The 26260-nt window shown below is 37.9% G+C and overlaps 1 protein-coding gene across 4 annotated transcripts in view; it reads right to left on the reverse strand.

The window, feature by feature from the left end:
- Positions 1–305: 305 nt before the first annotated feature.
- PARG (poly(ADP-ribose) glycohydrolase) overlaps positions 306–26260 on the reverse strand; it is a 63477-nt gene continuing 37522 nt past the window's right edge. For 2 of the 4 annotated variants that reach the window (XM_062001556.1, XM_062001558.1), the window contains exons 10-18: positions 23029–23108; positions 20566–20626; positions 19855–19930; positions 17045–17192; positions 11476–11554; positions 10615–10723; positions 7600–7705; positions 4202–4330; positions 306–3446 (exon numbers count right to left, since the gene is read on the reverse strand). In XM_062001556.1, the coding sequence (XP_061857540.1) occupies positions 3280–3446; positions 4202–4330; positions 7600–7705; positions 10615–10723; positions 11476–11554; positions 17045–17192; positions 19855–19930; positions 20566–20626; positions 23029–23108 (955 nt within the window). In that variant the 3' untranslated portion in view covers positions 306–3279. Of the gene's footprint in view, positions 3447–4201; positions 4331–7599; positions 7767–10614; positions 10724–11475; positions 11555–13913; positions 14206–17044; positions 17193–19854; positions 19931–20565; positions 20627–23028; positions 23109–26260 lie in introns of those variants that run through there. The other 2 variants (XM_062001557.1, XM_062001559.1) reach the window with 2 other exon arrangements.

The following is a 26260-nucleotide window of genomic DNA, read 5'->3' on the forward strand; positions in this document are numbered from 1 at the left end:
CAAAATCATGTAAACATTAGCATACAGATCCAGAAAAATCAATATCATATCATGGTGCATAAACTGTTAAGTTTAGAGGAATGTTGGGAACACTTCAACAGTTCATAAATTATTATGTACAGTAATGGGTACTCATCATTAGATAAGAACACCTCAAAACTGAGGAGTTTAGGTGCAAGAGCTGTAAAACAACAGATGTGCCCTGACACCAAACTTGACTATGAGGCAAAAACTGCAGCCTACATGACCGCCTGTTATTTCAGATTACGCATTCAACTTTGCTGCTAAGAAGTATAAACCCAAAGTTTTGGTAGGAAGTTCATTTTTATTTGAAATCATATAGTAAGACAATCCTAAAGTAACAACTCCCCCCCAAAAAAACCCTGAATATCTCATAAACAAGTTTCTGGAAGAGAGAAACTGAAGCTTACTAGGCTGCACAAAGAGATGATTTGCATCTCCATTTCAGGTTACTGCAAACAGAGCACCAAAAGGCATCTCCAGCTAAAGAAAATGTTCCAGGTAGTTTATAAACAAGGAGTGGTGGGTGGAGGGGAAAGGAAATAAAGATGTGGAGCACATACTGAGCCGACGCAAAATTCCTGCTTCTACATGCAGCATCCTGGGCTGTTTAGCTCTTCATTGAACTGGACAGTCATGGGAATGTAACACCATTAATTGTTAACTCCAGGCCTTTTTGCTTTAAAAAAAAAAAATCCAACACAAACAAAAACCCTCAAGAAAAATATAATCTTCAGCCTGTCTGCAAAGAACTATTCCAAGTGTTCTTACAATGTTGCCCTTTACAAGACCAGGGACACACAGCACGATGCAGGATGGATAACTTATTCAGATGACACATTGAACAGAAAATGAGTAGTTATTTTCCTTTTCTCCTGCCCATACAACAATATTTCATAAGGGGGAAAGAAATATAAATAAACATATCCTAAAGAATAATCTCAAATAAAAGGTATTCTTCCTCATATTAGAAAATCCTCAGGTATCAGTGAAAATACAGACTGCATAAAATGCCTAGGAGTACCCCTGACATAACCAAACCTCTCAGCTGGATACCTTACACTATGATCTTCAGAGAATCCTTCCAAAGTTCAATATATTTTTCTGTTTTGAGAGCTGAAGTACAATTATGATGCCATCTTTTTTTGGTACATTTTTAACACCTGACCAATCACTTCCTCTCACAATGAAAATTAATATTGCACTAATAAAGACAGATTTATTTACAGTAAAGGGGAGCTCACATCCAGACACCTAAAGCTTTTTGCTGTGTTTTCTTCCAGTTGTTTAGGAACAAATTCTGTTCACCTTTTCTATAGGAAATCCTGAGTAATAAGGTGAAGAAGGTTTGGCAGTTAGCACCAATTTTCCATTGCTTAATTAACGGATACATTTATCATCAGTAATGCAGCTAGAAGTACTATCATAGCTGAACCTAAATACCCAAGTAAGAGCTGATTATATAACAGTTACGCCTATTGCCAGAATCTCAGCCAAAAATGAAACATCAGGAGCAAGAGAAAAGATTCCTGCTGACTCTGAGGACACAAGTCACAATCTCAGAAAGAGGCCTGAAATTCTATCCCAGATCTTTTCCTTATAATGAATGGCAGTGGAGAAAGCTACAGCTGGTGGGAAGAGAGGAAGAAACTCTTCAACTGCTGTGTCTGTCACCTTCCAAGCAATGTGCTTCCAAGCTGCCTGCTTAGCATCAATGCAAAGGTGCAGCCCTGAAAGGTGTTTATAGGTGACCCAAAGTCTCTGCTATTGCTTCTACCAGAGCAGCTCAAGGACTTCACCGTAAGCCACATTGCCAGCTGCTTCCTGCATTTAATCACCTTGTGGTGTTTCAGGTTTGCAGACGTTTCATCTGACTTTAGCCAAAAGGCTTAGGTGAGCCTTAGCTCACTACATATGCTGTGGTTTTCACTTGTATTGCTAAACTGGTAATAGCAACCATGACAGACCAGAAAAATTAAACACGGAAGAGACTAAACTCAGCTATTGAGGCTTAAACTGGGATTAAACTACCAATAGACACGTTTCATTGGAGTGGCCTTGTAACACAGACCTGTGAAAGTTTTCTCACAGCTCAATCTGCAGTTTTGTGTAAACTATCCATGTACTACAGCAACACTAATTTGGTGTTCACAGAAATAGTAATAGCAGTTTGTACACTGTTTTTGCTCTCTCTTCATTGTTATCACTCCCATGCCTAAAGAGACACCGGCATAAATCAAGAAGACCTTGTGCTCACCTCCCTAGTCTGCAGACTTCCCTCCCACTGATGTGTAAGTGATTTCCACATCCTCGCTCTCACTGTCCCCTGGGGATCCTACCTATGTGCATAGTGTGATAAAGAATTGATATGCCAATAGAAACACAACCAACAGACCTTAATTCAAACAGGCTCATCAACAACCGTGAGCCTTGAGAAACTGCAAAGACACCGAAAAGTCCAAGACCTTGCTCAGTGTTGTAACAGGCCGCACTAACACAATGGTGTCAAAGAGTTTCATGTGACAATGTTTCCCTCTCCTTCTATGGAAATGGTAATGTTTCTCATTTTTCCATCCTTCCATATCTCATATTTTCTCCACTTTTTCATGCCAACTTTTATGTCTGATTTGATAAAGACAATGCAGTTGTGAAACGCTTTATAGCTCCTCCAGAGGCTTGCAATTTTTAACCATTTATTTAAAAAATAGATTAAATCCAGGGCATTTGTATTTAAATGAATAAAAAAGTTGGTAAGAAAACTGGAGGTACTGTGGCAATCCTAAGGAGGTAAGCAAATTATGACAAAATTATAGTAGGAATGATCATTACAACTCTTCTCTTTTAACATCCCAGGAGTTACTTGGCTGCCTGTACTCCAGTACTAAACTTCCATGAGAAATCTAGAGAACATCTCTGAAAAACAAAAGGCAAAGCAGTACAGAGAAATCTTCTGAAGTCTTTCAGCACCTCTTGACTGAAATATAAACGTGTAACAAAACATCCTGCTTAACAAGGTATAATGCAAACCTGATTTACCAAAGTCTCTTCTGTACACACGAGGACATGGCTTTTATCTATGAAGCCATCAAACAAAAACCTTCTCATCTCTCAAAGGTGAGATTTTTTTTTTGTTTGAGTGTTATACATAACATATATTGACTCCATCGGTAGTTAAACCAATTCATATATTTCACCCATCAATTCACACAATATACTAGTGGGAGGAGATAAACAATATTCTGTTCAAAGACATAGATATCAATCCTCATAGCACAAGCCCTTTTCTTCATCATCATCATCAGTAGAATCTGCATAGGACTCAACGGTGTTGTATATGAAAGAGTACAGCTTGACATCTGGTCCAGAAGTAGAACAGCTTCTGCATTCTTCATTGTAGTATCTCAGTAACAGCCTATAAATATCCCCTTAAAAAGAGAAAGGAATAATTAAAAAGTGTGTAAGATCATGCCATGTGAAGAACGTGTGCTTGCAAGCAAAGATTAGAAATGCACACTCACACTGAAGCTGTGTATATGTACATCTCTTTAAATGAGGAGAGAGAGAGGAGATAGCTCTCCAAAGGGAATGGGACTGTCTCCTAGTTCGGAACAAAGGGTGGGCTCTCTCAACTTGCTGCTGAGCTTTCTGCTCCAGCTTTACAAATGTCAGGCTTGCATTTGTATTACTTAAACCCACTGAAAATTACTTCACTTTGGGCTTCTGCCCCAGAAATTAAATACATTTAACAACTGCAGTGGGATAATGGTGACACTTCTTTTTTTGATTGCTACCAAGTAACATATCAGACTACATCTTGCAGGATCAAGGCAGAATGCCTATAAAACAAATTACCCCAAGAATGCATACATAGATTTCCCCCTTTGTAAAGCATTTTGAGTTATACTGCAGAATTCCGCAAACCTCCTGTCTAGCACATGTATCTGTATTTTCCAGAATCTGTAGACTAACTCCCAAGTGAATTAGAAAAGGATTCCAGAAGTCTTCTAAAGATTAACACTGCAGTTGACCCTGAGCCAGAAGAGTTCCCCATGCTGGAAGGGGGTACAAAAACTGAGACCCATTTGCTGGTCTTCAGGATTTTATGACAATCATTCTTATTAGACATTTTCTACTCATAGTCAAATCTCTTTGCTGCATGAAAGGATTTGGTTGTGCTCACCAATAGTTTGGCCCTTCTCACAGAGAAAAGTGTGCATGCTGTAAATATCCCGCATGAGCTCCACATCCCCAAAGGTAAAATAAACAACATCACGCCCAGCCTCGGCAGCTGCCAATATCTGTATTAAGGCTGAAAGATAAAAGACATTACACAGTGAATACAGGATGAAACTGTTTGCTGATGGGAAAATTGCAGAGTTCAAGTAAATAATCATACCATCCATCTCTAGGTGGAGATGCAAAGCAGCTTAAACAATGGGTTGATGTGTTACTTGCACTTTTAAAACATAATAAAGAATATTGGGCCCTGCAGCTGAAGGTGTTGAGGTATTCTGCTGGAGTCGCTAGTGACAACCACCCTCATTTTCCAGATAATCCACATGTTTAAAAATCAAACGGGTTTTCGGGTACACACATTACAAAGTAGATAGACTTTGTTTTTCTATACAGAAAAGAAAGAATGCTTCCTCTCTTGGAAATAGACTGTTGAAGATTCATCTGGAGAAATCATCTGGGATACTGATCAATGGTCCAGCTGAGCCAAGCCAATGACCTTCTGCAACTGGAGAAAGAGACTCTGTCACACTTTCTCCCTCATCCTAACTTTTTCACCCACCTCCTGACTTTTCTGCAGCTTTCAGGTGCTCATCAGACATCTCACTGAGCCAAATCAGTTCACCAACCCGGCAGAAAAGTTACACAACAAAAGAATAAAAGCCAATTGTTCTCTGCTAGATCGGCAGGTGAACTGGCTGAGCCAAGGGCTTGTGAAGAGTCAGAGCTGATGCAAGAGAGAGCACGGGGCCATACAGCTAAGAACAGGAATGGGGAGAAGGAAAACCAGGAGAAGGGTAGCTCCAAGATATTCCAAGAGTGTAGCTTTTTCACCCACCAGCACTGTGAAGCCAGAGTGTCACAGGTGCATGCAATCAATCCCACTTTCATTTCAAGTAATATTATAACAGATCAAATAATGGACCCCAGCAACTATTTGTGTTGTGGCTTGTCTTCGTAGCTTATGGGTGCTGTTCTGATACTACTTCTTCCCTTTCCACCCAGTAAGTAGAATTAATTCAAATGTTATTAATATTGCCTTTGTAAAGATTAATTTTACATAAAATAGCATTTGTACTGCATCACCACCTGCTGTTCATAGCTCAGATCAAGGATCTTTCACATTTTTAAAGAGATCTAGTAAAATACCACATGCTTTAAAAGAACCTCTTGTAAACCCATAGCTAAAATTATAAATTATTATTTACATGTGAAATTAATCTCAATCTGGGAATGATATTTTAATTAAGCAACTGAACCAGCTGTGGATTTGGTAAAGCCTCAGTAGTTTAGCTTTTAAAGGTCCTAATTAAGTAGCTTGCATAGGGGAACAGAACCTAATGAATCTTATTACTCATTCCAAACAAACAATGCAGTTCCACTTCACAGAAGATATTAAAAATATCTTACTGTTCATTTTGAATTGCTATCAATCTTATGAAATGAGGGTCAAACTTCCTGTCAATAACTGGGCTTCACAATCTTCTGGGCATTAATGACATGCAATGCCATGTGAAACTCCCATGCTCCTGGTACAGAAAAATGCATCACAGGAAGAGCAATAGAGCCTGTGGTACAGGGGGCCCAAAGGATTTAGGCTCTACCACTCCTTGCCCTCAGCTGATGTGATCCCACTCAGCTCTCCTGAACTCACACCTGAAGATTCCTTCAGGCTGTGCTAATGTACATTCTTCTACCCATTACAGAAATGTAATATAACTTTCTCTGGGGACCCAGCTATGTTCATAGGTCCTCTCTGTTCAGTCCCCTTTATCCCAAGGAAAGGATGTTATCACCAGGGTCTGCAGGTGGTAATGCTGGGGCAGAGCAGCTCAAGTCCAGAGGTCACAGAATCCCAGAATGGTGGGGGTTGGAAGGGCCCTCCAGAGCCCATCCAGCCCAAGCCCCTGCTAAATCAGGTTCCCCTCAATCAGGGGGCACATGGACATGTTTAGAAATGTCCAGAGGAGGAGACTCCACACCTTCTCTGGACAGTCTGTGCCAGGGCTCCATCACTCACAGCAAAGAAGTTTCGCCTCATGTTCAAGTGAACATCTCATGGCTCATTTCTTTGTCTACATCAAAGACTTTTCTCAATGGACCCAGTCTTTGCCAGTATGCTTTAGTTTTGAGCTCTGACTGATGGAGAGAGGAAGTAAAGCACTGCAGTGAGTAATCCCTATTCTAAAAGTTACATCCAGTGTTGCAAAGATAATGGCTTAGATCAGATAAGACATTTTAATCAAAACACCATACATTAAAAACACCATACATGGGATATTACAGTTAGATCTGAGAAGAGGCCTTATGCAAATCAAAGCATTTATTAAATGTTCCTAACATAATCATACTAAAGTGTGACAACATCTTGCAGTAAATACTACTTCTGACATTCACGATCTGCACTTGGCAGCCCATTTTATCTAATGGAAATCAAAAACAACTGTCAGGAAAACAATGAGTATTGAGGAAGAAAAATTAAAAACAGATGCTCAATGAATAAAACACATTAAGAAAGAAAACTAATGAAGCTGGTAGTCTGATGATTGTTTGTCTCAATGAAACTACCTAATGTTGTTCAGAAAAGCAAATTTTAAATACTCCCAAGTGTTTGAAAACTATAAAAATGTAAATGTCTCCTGAAATATGAATCAGGATATCAATTCAAATGTCAGGATCCATCCATTCATGACTTGATGGGAAAAAGTCTTAAATGACTGTAGGCATGTGATATCTGCCACATTATAAATGCTCTAATTAAGAATAAAAGAACATGAGGAAGTGAGTGACAGAGCAAGCAAGGCAAGAAAGGAGTCTGAGTGACTGGTAACCTCTGTGGTATACAACACTGTACTAAGGAGCAAAACTATAATACATTAAGCATTGCCAGCAAGTTTGTGAAGCCCTGTAAATTACCAGGTACTTTAAACAGCTTTGCAGAGATTAAAATTTTAGGCATAATATAAAAGCACTGCTCCAGAAAGGTCAATTGATCTATATGACTGAGAACTGCAATGAACATGAGTTTTTGTGAACTAATATTATGCGTCTGAACTCTTGAAGGTTTCAGTGCAATGGGCCCCTGTAAACCTGTGGCATTTCACCATCAGATACTTGAAACTGAAAAAAACACATAAAAGCAGCATGAGTTTTAATTAAGGCCACTTCATCTAAGGCTCATGAACCAGTTCTACAAATTGGTTATTAATAACTATTATTCCAGCCCTTGCTTAAAATGTATTAACTGTCACAAAACCAAAACATGTACTGAAACAAAACAATAAAGCCAAGAATCAAACTAAGTTATTTGATTAATTTGAACAATAATGAATTGCTATAATGTACCTTTTAATCTGGAGTCCCCTCCAAAGGCACCACATCCCCAGTTTCCTGTGGCTATTGCAGATAGATGTTGAGGTGGAATGTTGGCTCGAAAGAAGCCACAGTAGGCCTACAGACAGACAAGAGGCAGAAGATGAAGCTGACAGGCAATCTGGTGCCATATTTTCACACTGTAACATGAAAATAATCATCAGTAGTGTCTTCTAGCAATACCAAACCCAAACTACTTCAATACCCCATTAATCTTCCTTTAAATCAAAGGTCAATCAATGAAGAGTTTAAGGCAAGTAGAATTTCAGCGTATTTGGATCCAAGTTAAAGATGACATGCAGATGCTGACTCCTAGGGATTTAATCACAGCTATAGGAAACTTTTCAGGATAGCCAGAGAAAAGAATAACTTGAACAGCAGACTGTACTATGTTTGTTGCTTTTCAGCCCATTTAGCATACATGACAGCTGAATTCATACGTCCAGTATCATTGAAATTACTCAAAACTGAAAATTAAATACAAAACAGCACCTCAGAATACAGGTCTAACAATAAATGATGGTAAGAGAAAGTACTGTGATATTCACTAAGAAATCTTTAGTAAAGACAGGTGCTTCTATGTATTGAAAAAAGGATAAATCTCCTTGGGAAGTTTTCAACAGTACAAGAATTCATTGAATTGGTACAATTGTCTGGTACAGGTTGAAGTACTCTCAGCTTCACTCCAATCTGACCTAAACTGTAAATTCAGACTTCTATTAGTTATAATTTAGCAGGATACTATGATACAGAGCTTGCATAAGGAGCACTTACACATCATCAAGTGTATGCATCTTCCTCAGTTCTTTCATGACAGAGTATGCTCAATGTTCACAGCAAGTCTGTATGAAACTAGTGGGTCACGCAAGCTACTGCTCTGAATGTGTGGCCAATAATTCTGCAAACTCCATGCCCTCCCAGTGAGGAAAATGGATTGGTGTTACAACAGGATGCCATTTTATTTCCAGCTTTTACTTAATGGGCCAGTATTTCTCAACTCATAGGACATGGAGAAATAAAATTGTCTCAGACACCGTAAGGAAGTCAGTAAATGCTTAGAATGACTTCAGCAGCAATGAAGAAATATCTCAGTGAGTGCTCCATTGATTTTTCACAGCAAATAAAGGATAGAGATACAACTAATCACCTTAAAAATAAAGAAGACATAATGCACCAATATTTTAATGAGGTTTTCACCTAGAAATACAATAAACCTTAGGGTTAATATTTATTTTGGTTTGATCTAAAGTTAAAGTACACCCAAAATATTCATTAAAATATTATAGAACCTCAAATAAACTTAATGAAATTTTTATTGTAGTAAACAGAGAACTAACTCAGGCTTAAGATTTTCCTTAAATACCAATCAGTCCTCAAACAACATCAGCCAAACTGACACACTATATAAAAGTTGCATAGATTTACCATAATTTATTTTAAAAAATCCAGACCCAATCAATAATATTGAAAACTGTAGACAGATCATAAATTCACCAGAGTAGGTAATTTGAATTTTGTACTAAGATATCACTGAAGTTCACAAAATCTATTTACTGTCTTTTTCGGGGCTAATTTCATTACCAACCATGAAGAAACAAGATGATGAATGTTACTTTAGTCAGGATGCTAAGGTTTTACAACTAAACAAATTAATCCTCCAGCAATGTACATTATTTTTGTGAGAGGGAGGGGAAAAAAAAACCCAAACTCAAAAGAGATGAGCTTTCAGGTATACTGCCTTTGCTGCTGAGAATTAGGAACACAGTGACCTATGCCTGAAGTTATTTAAAAATGCATCCTGTACCTTCACATAAGCTCACTAAAATAGTGTAACTGTATAAGCACTCTTGTGTTCAAATGCCCAGTAAAAATAGCATATCCATTGCTGTAACAGTCCACAGACCTTTCACTACCTATGTCTTACACCAGCCATGCAAGACCCTCAGTCTGGCCCATTAGCTTTCTTGGTAATGTGAGAATTTGCTGTGTGAACTGGACACTGATACCAGGCATTTCTTGGGAGATAAAATTCATGCACTGGATAGCATGAAAACACTGGGACAGGTTGAAAGCTAAAGCCTGAGAACTATAAACAGCTCACCTGATGGCAATTACTAATCACTGAAAAAGTACAACCTCAAAAGCCAAGAAAAGACTGCTTCAGCTTCAAGAAAACCAACAGCAGCAAAGCAAGCAAAGCAAGAAAACCAAGTAATGTGACAAATCTCAGCTACACAACATAAAGCACCTGCAATGGCTTGGGAAAGTATCCATGTTCGCAAACAGTATGTAGTACATATTCCAGGGCAGAGAGCACAGACTGGGAACAATCTAGAAACACAAATGTCTTATTTAAAGACAAGATCTCAAATAGGGTGGGGGCAAGGCAGAGAAAAAAAAAGCTGTCAACCACAGTTCCAGCTTCCCTTGTTAAAGAGCTCTTCAGCCTGCCAACTTGAATGACTAAGATTATCAAGGCCACTTGGATCTGATCTCAGGAAGACATCAACATATGAAAAGATAAAACTCCCTGGTAATATGGCGATATTCCAAGGGCAAACAAGAAAGGTGGAATAAAAGAAAGTGGCACCGTATTTATGAATTGTCATCATGTTAAAACATGAGTCATCCCCTGCTTCTTCCCCTTGACTGCAGGGCTGACTAGGATTCAGCAGAGCCAATCACAGGAAGAGAATTTAAGATTATCATTTAGAAGCAGAACAGGGAAGAGTTAACCAAACGCATATCCAAATTTCATTTATCTTTTTGAAGGTTAAACAAAAGATACCTTTGAATAGCATATGAAAGGATATGAGTCATTCTATTTGACATGCTTCTGTTTTAACATTGGTCAACAAAACCCCAAAATGCACCTTCTTGAAGAGACAACTAAGCAAGAACTTCCTTAGCTGAAGATAACACTATCAAAAAATATTTCAAAAGGCACAATAAACATTAGACTGCAGGCTGTTGTAAGAAGTTACTGACCTTGTTGAGCTCTCTTCTAATTTTCTCTGGACCAAACTGATCAAGGAAACGTCTGAAGTGAAATGCATCTATAGCAACAATTTCAGTGTAGCGTCGCTGCCATTCATCCCTAAAATTGGAAGGAGAAAAGTAAATGACATTGGTTGTTCAACATTGGCCATACAACTCTGATCCAAAATGAGCTGTAGAGCTCATTATCTGTAGAGCTTTTCTGCTGGAAGCAGCTCAGAAGGTGAGCTCAGACAAGGGAGCACTTTATTGCTTTGTGGGTTGTGAATGAAAAGCAGCATCATTTAGGAATACTCTGGCTAGATTTTGAGCACAAACGTGAAACAAATCCCACTGCACTATTTATGAAGTACATAAGAACACTGCAAGGTCAAAGGAAAGCACTTTGCCTCTCTGTCTCCCTCCAACATTTAAGAGAGTACATTGTCTGTGTTTTGATAACAAATTAATAATTTTGTGGAAACACTACAAATAGAAAAAAAGAAATTTAAGAGCTCAGATTTCTGATACTAAATCTTATTTTACCACATATCAGCTACACTGTGGCACCCGAGGTATCATTGTCAAACTTCTTGTGACATTGCAATCTACAGTTCAGTCAGTATCTTAACAATTTGGATTAAATACACAGAACTGTAAAACGTGTTGGTTTAAGGACTGACACGTTGTCAGGTAACATCTATTAGCATTCATATAATTATTAATATGACTTGTTTGTTCTACTGAAGAGAGTAGGATCAAACAGTCAATCTCTCTATCACGGCAAATGCTAGGAAATACTTAAAACACCCAGTTCCCAAGTTTATAATACATATTTATTCCTTCGCTTGAAATATTTATGTGTATCTTTACCTTGGGGTCTTATCTTCATGGCTTCTTGCCCACCGGTAAGTTTCTGCATAGCCCGTGTACTCACTGTACTGCTCAGTACCTGAAACAAATTATTTCCCTTATTACATTCAAAATAGGTACATATTTTTTCAATTGGTAAATCTCTCATAGGAATCACCACCTCTCTGAAGCAATGGAAAAGAGTGCCACATCTGAACCAAGAGTACAAGGTCTTCTTTTAACCAGTGGAAGCTTCTTTTCAACAGATGAAGAGTAGCACCCACCACAGAACATTCCAAGTGCCAATCCTGTGTATGCTGTCCAGGACACAACACAACAATAGCTTTCAATTTGGTCACTCTCAAGTTCAATAGCTCCACAATTAACCACCTGCCATATTGACAGCTTTATTGGGTAATATCTGGTTAACAAACACTGGAAGCCTTTGTGCTGCTAGCATTTTGCTTTCCCTTTTTCCTGAGGTAAACACAACAATAAAACAGTCGCTTTACTACTGAAAATATGGCAAACATCAAACCTATCTCACCACGATGTAACAAACACGCAGGCTGACAGCTCAGGAAACAAGAAGACAAAGTTTGTGGTGAGCTACATGTGCATATATATATATTTTTTTTTCCTCTAACAAAACTAAAACCCATAAAGCCAAAGAAAACCTTGATGGTCAGAAACCAAGCTGATTTCCAGCATACCAGTGTTACCCAGTTTGTTGTGCTACAGACTCTTGAGGGTAAACTTAGATAAGGATAGGTAGGATTGTTAAACTCCCTACTCTCATTGCCCAATAGATCTTTTTCCTTTGTTAATCTTTTTGTTCAGCATGATTTCTGCACTACAGCTCCTGACACAAATTCTCAGATTATCACAGCAATTAATGGCACTGAAGGGACCAAAAGGCTGCTGCTCTCTGCTGTGGCAGCACCAAGAACTCATCTCTGTAAAAGCTTGAGGACTCACAAAACCATGGTCTAGAATACACTTGGCTGCTCTGTGAAAAAGTCCAGCAGGGTATCTTAGCAAGCATTAAGTGCTGTAAGGAAGCAGCTCATTAAGACCTCCATTAATTTTAGCTATTATGCTCTGCTATGCCAATTCTTTTTGAAAGGTTCATCCCAGATGAAGGAGTATTTACAAGTGAGAGTAAAGATCATAACGTTTCTAAAAGCCTGCCTTTCACCTCATTTTACCAAACTCCAGGATCTTGCTTCAAAACTCCAGGATGCTCAAATGCCTCAAAGAAACAGTCCTAAAGTACCATCAAAGCAAAACCACAAGTTTTCCCCCTGTTTTGAGCTCATAAGAGCTGGATTTCAAAAGCAGAGGAGTGAAAAGAATATCTAATTTGGAAAATTGCAGCTCATACAGGTACAGTTTGGCACAGTTATAAACAGTAAGGGTAAGAATAGAACTGTTAAGCAGCCCCCTAACTACAAACAATGATACCAGCTATGACTATAAATGTAACAGAAAAACAGGCTTTAGAAAGAGGTATAAGCTGACAGCACAAAACATCTGATTATTAAGACAACAGTAATGCCTAACAGATGGGTGATACTGTAAAAGTACAAATGTTTACTTTTGATTTAAAAGTTCTTCATTTTCTAAATAAAAAATAGAAGTGGAACAATTGGAAATGTAAGTCTATTCTCTTTTAACTTCATCTGACAAGGGAAATGGAATGCTTAGTTTCAGTAGTCTCAAGTGTAGGAAACACAAGCTGATAAAAAGTGTTTTTAAAAGTGTATTTACTTCAAGACATTTTCCCCTTTTACTCAAAGTCATTTTAACTGAAAAGCCTTACCAGTGTTTCTTCACCTCATCTGCCCTGTTATCCACTCAGTATTTATTCACGTTTGTCTAGATGATTGACCATATTGAGGACACACAAATACCACTCAAAGATACTTTGAAAAGTTGCTGAGCAAAATGAGTGGGATGATAAATGATTCCTCTCCAAGAATTCACTTCCTGTTACAAAATCTAAGTCTACATAACTGTGATGGCATAACATGCCTATGTATTCACCCACATCCATGCCCTTGTACCAAGGACAACTATAAGCAGCTTAAATATTTAGAAGTCAGACTTCTAATCCAATTGCAGGCTATCAACCTTCAGTAAGCCTTTTCCTGACATAGATAAAATTCAGTTTTACGGATATGCTTGGAAAACAATGTCTGAGCAAGTAGTAAGACGAGACAAAGGAAATATGTGACTTTAAGAGCTCTCTTCAGGGAACAACCTAGCAAAACTTCCAGCTTTGAAAAGCAAGGATTTCCTTTGTGTCTAGCATGTAGAAACAAAAAACGATGTTTATCAAGATTTTGTAACAGGAGAGATTAAATAACAGCCAAAGTCTGAAGTTGACCTTTTCAAGGTTTATTGTTTTCATTAATTTTTTTGGAAGTGCAGTGCCTGATGATGAAAGCACCAGGAAAGAAACACACAAATACACACACACATACACACACGTATATATAAAAATCAATAACTGTGAAATTCAAAGAAATCACACAAACTCTAGACTCGTGTCCCAGAAACCCAAAGTTAATGAAAATCAATGGGTTTTCATAAGTGAAGCTCTGGAAATTTGTCAGACAAAAATGGGTCATTCAATTGGCAGCACTTTTGCCTGTGAACTACTGGGATACCAACTGGTATAGGTGGGAGAACAGAAGCAGTGCAGGATAAACTGGACATGCTAAAGTTTCTGGTGAATCTTTTTTCTTCCTATTAAAAAAAAAATATATATATATAATGGGGTAAAAAAAGCAAAGCTACAAATACAACATAATAGCATCATTCCATCAAAACTTCAAAAACAAGCTACAAGATTTTTTAAAAGCCTAAATCAAAACAAAGTACATGCAACTATCAAGTAGTTTTGTGAAATTTGTAATACAGCATCAAACAGTAAAATTGCCAAGTGTTACTGCTTCTGGGATCTCATCCACCTAGAATGAGTTCCAATTATTACTAAAAAAAAAATATATACTTATATCACCCTTCATAGTGTAACTTTTCATTTACATTTGATCTGTGACATTATAAAGCTCCCAAGGACTGGAACCCCACCATACTGTCCCTCTAGTATTTCTTATGAACTATAACTTGTATCTCTGAAGAGCCAGTACCATTAACACTGAATGAAAAGGAGTACATGTGAAAAGCAAAAGAGGGTAGTTTTGTTGTCACCATTATAAATGCACGTTTACTACCAAAATGAGGGAAAGTCTTTCTTTCCCTTTCAATCGGTTCTTGTGATCCTTATCTTGTACCACCATTAGCTTCTGTCTCTCCAGACAGAGGCACCATCAGTCTGCTAAATCCAGCTGAAGAACAATTTTTCCCCTCTGAGCAAATTTTCAGCTGAACCAATTACCTGATCTCATTTAGTGCACGGGTAATGTGCTTAGAGGTCTCTGAAAAAGCATCACTAAGATGCAGTCAGGACTGGCTGTTGTTCAATCTGTTGCCTTGAAGCCAATGTGGAAGCCAGCTTCATCTGCTCTGAATGCTGCCTGAGTACATGTGATCTCAAAGAACAAAAGGGGAAAAAAAAAAAAAAGAAGAAAAAACCTGAATGAAAAACCACTGACACTTATTCACAGTTCCACCAGAAATACAGCTGTGGGAATGTCTGGTATTGCTGCTGACATTTCTGTAGGCAGATATCCGTGTTGAAGAACTTGACTGCTCGCATGACCTGTTCCATATTCATTACAGCAGTGATGTTAACCAGATACTGTGCAATCACAACAAATTTAATTTCTCTCCAATTTCTCAGACTCTTCTGCAAATTTCAGCTACACAGTTATACTCATTAGGCCACTGAGTCAAGATGCATCACAAGGAATGTAATTTATCTAGAGAATTGTGACATGCAGTGGAGATCTGGCTAAGAACACAGGTGGAAGAGCTCCAGGGATGAAATGAAAATGATGGAATGACCATTTCCATTAGAGAGGAACACCACATCATAAATACTAACTGCAAGATGTGATAACGTACTCAAGAAAATGAAAATAACATTGCTGCACTGAAAAAACACACTCACCTTTATTTGTTCATGCCAAATCACTATTCTTTGCTGGGGAGTGGAAGGTCTTTCAAACTATTCATTGTTTCCCCTCAACCAGTTATTACATGGACTGATAGCTGTGCTCTGTTTCTCCCCACCCCAACAGATGAGTCTCACACATAGCACTGTACTTCAACATCCTAATCTTGTTATATAGTATCATATGCAAAATTCACAACAGAGATCAACAGCCAAGAAGTTCCTGACTCCCTTTTTTAAATGGAAATCACAAACGGCAATTTATCAAAAAGCTTTCACAGGAAAGGCATTCACTTTGCCAGGGTGGAAAAACAAAATAAAACACTGTCTTAAAAAGACTACCAAGAACAAGACTCATAAAAGATGCTCTGCTTAGTGCAATCAATAGCGCAGGGACAGAGTATGATTTGCAAGATCTAAGCTCAAATTTCTATTGTGCATGCATATGAGAGAAAGAAGTGCTTTGGAAGGTTCTCCAAGAAATATGTCCTAATATCCGCACAAGTTCCCAGCTATTGAGGCAGTTCAAGTAACTAAACCCAACATTTTAACTACAGCAGACTAAAAAAAGATAAAATATACAGAATCTATTGCAATATTTGCCCAGAAGATGCCTCTGATATTTTTTCTTTATAGCTGTTCTTCAGAGTAAATAAAAAAATTTATAGCGTCATTTTGTTGTTCAGTCATGAAAAATGCTCACTCTGTTCCCATGTGTAGAACTGTGATACACACAAATGACCCAAGCCTCTCCAGCTCTTAATAGTGACATTTGGTGTTTTGATGCTAATTGTCTTGATCCAATGGAAAAATAAGCCATGTCAAGTTCTATGGCAGAGGAAGAAACAAAAGGAAAACCACATTCTGCAAAGCACTGGACCATCTCCATACATAGCCCCTCAACAACATACTGGAGAAGCATTTAGTTTTTGATGTAGTTAAAAACCAACAACGAACAGACACATGTTCTCAACTTTGAAGATTAAAATCCTTAAGAGACTTCTCCTGACATTCTACCATTTTCCACAGATGCTGTTTTTCTCCTCTTCCACCTTCTACCATTTTGGGTAACCAGAAAGCAATTTGTCCTACAGTTTTCAATCCCAGTGGTCATATAAAATGCTACAAATTTCAGATAGGAACAAAAAAACCCACAAACCCTGCTTTCAACAGAAGCCTTACCTGCCAACAGCTGGCAATTGTGGCTTTTACTTATATTGCCCAGCAATATCCTTAGCTAGGCCTAAAGACATTCAAGTCCTCAAAAACATTTATTTAGGGCAAAAGACGTTGTGTGCTTGTTTTCACTTCTTTTCCATTTCCTTCACAAAACATCTATGGTCTTAAGGGATAAAGGTGAAGAAGGAAGCTCTTTGTCAAATGAGTATTGACTTACTTTGTTTTTTTTTTTATCCCTACAGCATTTAAATATACTAAACTTTAGCTTGAAATATATCTTCTAAATATAAAACCAGAGTAATATGTAAAATATTTTCTGTGAAGACTAACCTGTGATGATGAGACACTCATTGTGATCCAAGACTTCAGTGATGAGCCTTGACACAATCAGCTCCGGGTTTATTAAGAACCGAATTTCTTCTTGGACTAGTCCTGCCCCAGTCACACCACCTCCAACAAAACGGTTTGCAAAGTCAACCTAACAAAAATATATTCAGCATTATGAGCAAACAGTATGAAATCCTTCTGCTTACTGAAGTACAAAGTTCAGTAATTCTGTGAAAATCTGCTGCTATCACTTAAAAACAGAAGCAACAGGACAGAGTCTAATGAACAGCGTGCCTGCCTTTTTTCCCCTTCTACTTCTCAGAAAACTTAGACACAGCAAAATTAAGTTTTGCATCTCTGATGTTCTGAATCCAAGTTCTGTGGATTTTCTTTGAAGAGCACATTAAGAATAAAACATATTTCAGTAAATGTGAAAGATTAAGCGAGTAAGTTACAGAATTCCTTACAGACACCGAAGTATTATTAAGTTGTCCTTTAATAAACATTTCTGTCCCAGCTGGACACACTGAAGCATTTTTAGATTAGCATTGCTCCTGTACCAGTTGTTCTGTACTTAAAAGAACTTCTTGTGAATTCTCTTTGAAATGCACCAAACACGTCAAGTAATTTTGATCATTAAGGTTTCTGGTTGAAATAGAAGCTCTGGACTATTTTTAGTTGCAATAACATATTTTGCAAGCTATATTTTTACATAGACAAGAGTTTTAAAAGGATTCGGTTTATTCAATGAAGTGAATATGATTTAAGCAAGTTAAATGCTCATGTACATTTAGCATTTTTTTTAAAAAATCACTTCATCTTTTAAATGCTATTAGCTTCTTATTGATTTTTATTTTGACAGTTGGTTAGAACACATTTCCAGGAGGGAGAAAAATCTTGCTTCACATGAACACCTGTGCAGATTACAAATTGATTCAAGAGTCAGGGTGAAGTCTAAAGCCAGCTGCTTGCAACAGCAAGCATTCCTAGAATCTGTCCTGGCAATACCAACACAATTTAGTTGTTCAAGATTGGCTGAACTTGACTATGACACAAAAAAGTAACATGGAAATGGTCCAAACACACTTTAACTGTGTTGAGTAGGGCCTTGGGTCCCCATCTTCACCCCTGGCACATGGCCTTTGTACAAGCTACATCTCCTTGTCCTAGACTTCACCCGACACAGGTCACGTATGGGCCCATGCCCAGCCCAGCCCTCTGCTGATGGTCACTTGCTGACCAGACATCTGATGCTGACCAGCATCAAGAAGAGTGTTGCCAGCAGGTCAAGGGAGGTTCTGCTCCCCCTCTACTCTGCCCTGGTGAGGCCTCATCTGGAGTTCTGTGTCCAGTTCTCATTAATAAGTATAAAAATGGTGGGTGTCAGGAGGTTGGAACATCACTTTTTAGTATTGTATCTAGCAACAGGACAAAGGGTAATGGGATGAAGCTGGAACACAGAAAGTTCCATTTAAACATAAGAAAAAACTGTTTTGCTGTGAGGGTGACAGAGCCCTGGCACAGGCTGCCCAGGGAGGGTGTGGAGCCTCCTTCCTTGGAGATCTTCAAGACCCGTTTCTGTGCAACCTGGTCCAGGTGGCCCCACTTCTGCAAGGGACGCTGGACTAGATCTCTAAAGGTCCCTTCCAACTCCTTTCATTCTATGATACTATGATCTCAAGTTGGCTTTGGTGACCTGTACCCTCAACTTGCCTCTGTCTGATGACCAATCTGTCAGCAGAAACTGTTACCGCCACCACCCCTACTCTGCTTGTCCCAGCCAGTGACCCTGCTGCCTGAGGCTGTCTTGCCTTGGTCATCCTGCTCCCTCCTGGAGTGAGCACTCTTTGGCTGAGCAGAGCTATTTGGCTTGATAAGACCTGAAATAACCAGGAGGTAAAACATCATGTCCTAGGCAATGCTTACATTTTACAGAGTGCAACAGAAACAGTGCATCAGAAGACAGAATTCAACCTTCTTTCACCTCTGAGGTAATAGCATAGCTGAGCAGAGAGGTACAGAAAACCAGGTAGTATTGAGCAGTTTTTGAGCTCTTAATTTCACTAAGCATTTGAGCACTTAAGTTTCTTGAAGTCATGAGATATTTTAAAGTTTGAGCAAAAAGTATCACAGAAAAAAAGCCCTCCTATTCTCCCCTGCTCCTCTTCCTTGGCAGTGCTTGTTCCATGTCTAAATGAGCTATAATTTTTTTTTTGGTAAACAAACTTCAGAATAAACTTCTTTTGTGTGTGGTTTTGGGGTTTGTTTTTTTTTTTTTTTTTTTTTAAGTAAAGCAATAAACAAGCAACTAGCTTGAAAACTCAAGTGTGTTCCTTTCTATAGATATGGACAGGACGTTCTCCTTCCAAATTTCTGTTGCTGACTTCTTCCCAGACTGAAACAATGGTGCTGGCAGCAGCAAGAAAGAGTCCTGAACCACTGACCTGGTGACTGTCTAGGGCAAAAGAATCATTTATTAAAAGTAAAGTGAAACCCTTGACAAGTCATCAAGATCACACCCTGAAATTTTTATCCTGTCAATCTTTGATCTTGGTTTGAACCAAAAGACCTAAAGCTGTCCAGGGTTTGTGATTTTCTGTCAGCTCTTTCTGTACCAGGTACATGTGCAAATCCAGATGAGCTGGAGAATATTGTCAGTACTAAGACTGCCCATGGAATTAATTTGGATGTTTCTTTTAGACTGCATTGCCATTTAAGTCAATTGAGAATAAACAAATAACTTTAAGGTGGCAGATCATAGAAGTATGACAAAAACAAGACATAGAGTCATATTTACTGTTGTATGTTCTTACCTGTAGCATACCTTGCCCATTGCTTTCAATGGTGCCTTCATAGGTGACATGCAACCTAGACAGCTTCTTCTGAGATCTATCATCATGGAAAAATATCGTACAGGATAGATGATTACACAATCTCCAGACAAAGACATCCATTTAAAAAGAAAACCTATCCAACCTCAAATTTCTCCCATATCTTACACATAAGGTGGTTCTAAAAGCCCTGATGGATTAAAGAAAATATATTTCCCTTTCAGAAACAATTTGTAAAGCTTTAATCGTTAATTACTCAGTTTCCCCATCTCTCCCACCATAAAATCCCGATTTTGAAATTGAAATTTTATGTCTTTTCACACAAGTTTCATCTCTTGATAACTAGATAGAAAGCTGCAACACTTGTGTTTCCGTGCTGTTATACCACTCATATTTTGTTATGTTTTGTAATCAAGTAATCTCTTTTCCCTGCTCAAGCAACAGCACCAAAATGTGCTACTGTTTTAAAAAAACATTTAAGACTGTGGGCTTCAGTGGCAAACAAACATACCAGAAAATCCAGGAGACTCAAACTATTTGCTGGCAGTTCCTTCACTTCGCTCTCTACTCTCCACAACCCATACCAAACATTGTTTTCTGTAGTGCTTCCAGGTCTGAACCAATTCTGTACGAATGGGATTCAGTTATCATTTATTTAAGAAACGTCTTACATTAGCAGCATGTTGGACTTACCTTTCCCAGTCTGGAAACTCCTGCAGGCACTGCCTTGTAAACGTCACCAGTCCCGTAGGTTCTACAGAAAAAACAAATCCCAGAGGAAAATACATCAACTGCTGGAGCTTTAGGCCTTAGATTATTTTAAGTGGTAAGCTTTTAAAATCACAACAAACACCATTCTTGACAGAAACATAAGAGCTTAACTTTCTTCAAGAGCAGCTTTGAAATTTCCTCTGAGAGCCTGTGCTCAGTAACAGGAAGACCAAAATACTGACATGTCCATTTGGAGATTGAGTATTGTTCTTTTTCCAGATCAAGGAAAAATTTCATGATGTTCACTTAAACTGCAAACACTACTAGATATACTTGATAGTTAAAGCAAAATGTGCTGCCTCTTAGCAAAAAAGAAATTGTAAACCTTTAGAGGTGGCTACTGTTCAGTGTCTCAACCTATGGATGGATGAAGCAGCAGTTCTTATTTCCAGGCAAGTCCTACTATGTCAATAAAGATGTAGTGCCAGTGAATTCCAAATCAAGTCATTTTCAGCCCTGCCAGGACACCAGTGAAATTCACTGTTGTTTCGATTGACAAAAGACTCCTGCCCACAAGAGTAAAAGAGGAGCCATTGCTCACTGCAGGAAGGATGAATTATCATCTTCTCTCCTTATTTTACTCAAGAAAGTTCAGTTTGCAATACAAAACAAAAACAACAACAACAAAATCAACCTTTTGCTAGGTGATGTCATCCTAATAAAAGCTTGATATGAGATTCATTTTCTTTGCTCCAGGAAATTTACTGCATGGGCTTGTGCAAAATATTCAAACCAGTATGTAAAGCACAAACATATCCTTCAAAAACATTAAATAACCCCCTGCTTTTCTTCAAAATTATAGAGGTTTAGGGGAAAAAAGGGTTGCTTTCTCTTAAAAGGAAATGCACAGCTTTCAGTAATCATGTACTTTTCCACAAGAGAATCCTGGTATCAGTGGCAACACTTTATAAATTAAGTGTTCACCTTCTGAGCACAAAGTCTTCAACTGATATAGTGTCCACCATGTTCTTTTACAAGGAATTCCATTACCATTTACAATAGAGTTGTAAAATTATTACAGTAATTTACAGAGCTAAATTACTTCAGTCTTACCAATACCTTGAACAAAAAAGAACAAGAAACAGGCCCTTTTAAGGGTATGAGAGAGGAAATTTTAATTCAAAAGAGCACTCAATCTCATTAATTATTTAAAGTTGTAATGTTAAGAAATCTAATATGGTAGTTTCATAAAGTTCCCAACAGATCTCACATGCACAAGTGGTCAGGGACAGCTGCATCAATTTAGCATTCAGTGTGCATAAAAATATTACTCCTCAAGTATAAAAAAAAAAGCTAGTACAGTGTATCACTTCTCAGTCCCTCACATAGATCACAATTTACTTTTTACCCCAGAGATTTACTTCTATTGACATTGCTGCAAGTTTGATAGCTGAAACAGGATGTAGCTGCATTTAATTTGTGGTGAATTAAAATGACAAACTGAAGATGGACTGCACCAAGTAAAGGGTTTTTCATATTTAATAGCTTAAAGCGGTTTTTCTTTTAAAACAAACCCTTCTGAGAAAATGTGAAGCTAACACTGAGATACTGACATGCAAAGACAAATTCTTTAAAAGAAGACTGTAAGGATATTGTTGCAGATCTGATGTATGCTACTGCAGTAAAATGTCTTTCTTCCACACAATACAATCTATAAGCTCTAATACAGTTCTCACAAAAATCTATTTTTGAAAGTTTATACAGATGTTCAAATTCATGGTGACAACAGATTTAACCACACACACTACAGAAAACATTGCCCTAATTTCTAAAAGAGTTGGGGATCTCTCATGTCTTGCTATCATTTTATTTGACTTCACAAAGCTTTGCTTTGTGAAGAATAGAAGATAAACTGAAATATCAATGCCTGTAGGGGAAAAAAGTCCCTCAGAACTAGAAGTGTTATAGTCAAAGGACTAAATGCACAAAACTGCAGGAAATCTGAAGCTTGATTCAGAATCTTTAAGGAAGTGATATTAATGACTACACATGATGCCAAATTCCCTCTACATTCTCACTGATGCAGTGCAAGTACTTGCATACATTACAAACACAGTACTACAGACTATATTTATATATACGTATATCCACATTTATATATGCACACATTTTATATACATATATAACGGGAGTGAAAATCTGTTTTACACATCTTCCCCCTATATACATCTCAGATAAAAGTAAACAGAATAAGCTCTGTGTAAAGTATCTAACTGTGTGCATCACCTGTATAAGAGCCACTAATATGAATATCAGTGTACTTAGCAAGCTGGCTTTTGTGACACACTTCCATCATAATGCTGCATTGTTGTTTCAAAATTTGATGGGATTAATGTTTTCATGTCTCTGCTTTGTAGCTAAAAACCAAAAAGAATAAAGCATTACTTTTTTCTGTGACTCTCCTAAAATAGCAGAAAAGGGTCTTAAGTTTCTCAGGCTTCCTTGGTGATCGTCCTTCAAACAATCTGAAAAACAAGACATAGAAGCAATTCATTACATTCCAGTTATATAGTGCTTAGTAATTAGGCTTACTAATTGATATTTCATTTTTTTAACTATCATGCACATATTTCAATTACCCTTGTATTTAAATACTCTGCTGTGGAAAGAGCTCTCTAGACAGCCTCTCTAACACAGAGTAACAAGTTTGTTCATTTGCTAAGCTTCTGATGACGATACTAAGAGGATGTCTACCTCACTTGTACTGATTTTGTAGTATCAAGAAGTATCATTTCAATATGAATATCCAGGAAAGATACTAGCTTTATTTGCAACAGACTAGCTTGGATTAAAGGAAGTGACTGAGGGGTGAAAACACATATGTTACATACTCCAAGACCAAATATCTTACCCTACTTCCAGCTCAGTGAGTTGCAGAGAATTAATGTAACCACATTGCTTTCAAGAGTTGCACTGCACCCACAGCGTTTCTAAAGAAAAGAACCTAGACAAATGGCTTCAAATGGCATTCTAATATTCATTTGTAAAGACCTAAGCATTAAAAAGCAGCATCCTATTTTTAGCCATTAAGTGAACATATTCTTTTAAGGTTAGCTGAAATACTTTTACTGCATCATCTATCCTCCAGCAGCTTGAACACGCATTACTTAATTTCACTTCCAAAAAAGTGACATGGCATTGTTATTGGCAACACATAATGGAATTTATCTGGAAGGAAGAATAGCAGCAACCTCAGAAATAATATCCTTGGAGTGGAAAGCTCACTAAAATACATCTGATCCAGTGAAAGCCCCAAGGATATAAGATTCTCCCCCAATAAACAGTCTAAGTAAAGGAATGACACAACATTATTAATTTGTTTCCATGTACTGGAATGACAATCTGCCTTTAAAACCAGAATGCTGTCAGGTGAATTTAGCTTTAGTAGTGAGGTCAACTAGATTTTCAGTATTTCACAATTCTTCTGAAGTATACCTGCTGCAGAGATCAATTTCATCCAAACTCTATATTAAGTCACAGAAGCCAATCTTTAAAAGGTTTAAAAGGTTTTGTGAATATACTTTTTTTCTTTGAATAATCAATTAGGACTTTAGGAAGGGAAACTCCAGACTCACAGTCCATTCTAAAATAGATCAATATGCAAGTCATATCAAGGGGTCTTGCTTACAACCTAATAAGTAGTTCATAAAAGAAAGAGCTGATATGTGTGTATGTGTGTAGGTCTTGTCTAAATGCATAAGTCACCTCTGACCTTTTAGCTAGAAGTCTGATTCGGTATACATCCTTTAAACTGGTTCATTTACCTCTTGGCCCAATGCCTTTACTAGTTTTTTGCCTCTTTACATCAAACTGATATCATGCTTATGTTGCAGACTCTAGGGAGAGAGTTCCTCATGTCACAAAGGTGATACATGATTCAGTCTAATCAGAAGGCTTGGCAGAAGTACAGAGCCGGAAAAACTGTACCTGAAATAAGTCTGATCAAGCTAAAAGGGAATTGCAAGGCACAGGAACTTGGTTTCACCTTTTACAATTACTCATCAAAATGCAGTCACTCTGTCAAGTAGGGAATTTCAACCAACTCTTTTTCCATATGAAGAGTTCAGCGTGGCCCGTCTTTTCACTGCCTGTTAAAAGTTGTGGCTATCTCTGTTCTTTCTCCTCTGGGATCAAAGCTAGAGTAGTGCTGATTTCCTTCTGAAAAAACCCATTTACAGTAGATAAATATTCCCCAAACACCACCTATAATTACAATAATGAAAAGAGATACCTGTATTTCTGTTCCAGCTCTGTAGGGCTGGGTAAAAGCCACAGGACAGCACAAAAGAATTTGAAAAGCTCTGGGTCCCTGCATGGGCATCTCTTGCTATAGTGGACTACTCTATACAGCAGGGATCCAGGAACACTGTGGCATTCAAAATGATCTGCACTCTCCAGTAGCTATATGTATCCAGTAACTAAATGCATCAGATCTCTCCTAGCAGGATCCTTTTATGAGGATAGCTATTTACAGCAGCTTGAAGACATAATGCCTTAGATGAATATGCTTGGATTTAATTCACATTTTCTGTGTCTATAGTTTACCTTTATTAGTAAGCTAGCAGCAAACTGAAGATAGCTATCTGCAAACGTGCTTTTTAGTATATATTGGTTTGCAACATACACAAAACTAGTATATTACTGGCATATTTTTATACAACCAGGCCAAAGAACTCTTTTCTCTTCAGCTATTTCAAGCACTAAGTGCTTTACAACACAAAGCCATTCATTTTCGAGGCCAAATAGACCAGGGGAAAAATCCCCACAGATTGTAATGGGCCATAAAACAGCCTTAAATTCTCAGAGTAACTAGTTCTTTGAAGATATTTATATTAATTTGGTTGAATTTGACGGCTTTGCATATTCTTTTAAATTTTGACAGAAATCACATCACAGGGACATCAATGATTCACAAGATTTCCACCAAGCTACACTAAAATCAGAAGAAAAGCACAAGAGAAACCCCTCTGCCCCATAATCCACACAGGCAGTCAAGCTTTCTTGGCAGAACAAAGACACCAGTGATCTTTGTGAATGCAACAGTGAAAGCAAGTGAGATGTACAACAATCCAAAATGGACCATTCCTGCCCCATTAATTTAAGTAAGGATGTTACATGGCAAAGTTATGTTTTAACCTTGAACCTTGCTTTTCAAATGATCAATTAGGCAGTTTTACAAGAAGTGATATTTCTGAAGCAAATGTTTCTATTTTGAAGAGCAAAGCTAGATGAGCAGATCAATAAGGTATTAAGTAAAACTCAAGCTCTGAGATACACAGATCCTAATACCCCACCCAACAGTTCCACCAATTTTTTCTGGTTTTCCACCAGAAGTGGAAACCACACAATCAATTTCCTGACAGAAGAACTCAAAGCCAAGCCCCATTAATTCCAATTAAAGGACTCATCCAAATGAAGTGTACTGTAATCCAACGCAAGGCACTGCAAGCCCATTTTCAGTTAAAGTAATTGCAATATTACTGGCAACTTCGTTTGTAAGCTGTTTTGCTGTGTACAAGATGTTCCCACTGCCATGCAGCTAACTTCCATTTAGTAGATAAAAACTAAAAATCTTGCAGGGCTGATCACCAAACAGCTCCAAATTTATCTATGGAAG

Source organism: Colius striatus, chromosome 8 (assembly GCF_028858725.1).
Source record: "Colius striatus isolate bColStr4 chromosome 8, bColStr4.1.hap1, whole genome shotgun sequence".
NCBI classification, from domain to species: domain Eukaryota; kingdom Metazoa; phylum Chordata; class Aves; order Coliiformes; family Coliidae; genus Colius; species Colius striatus.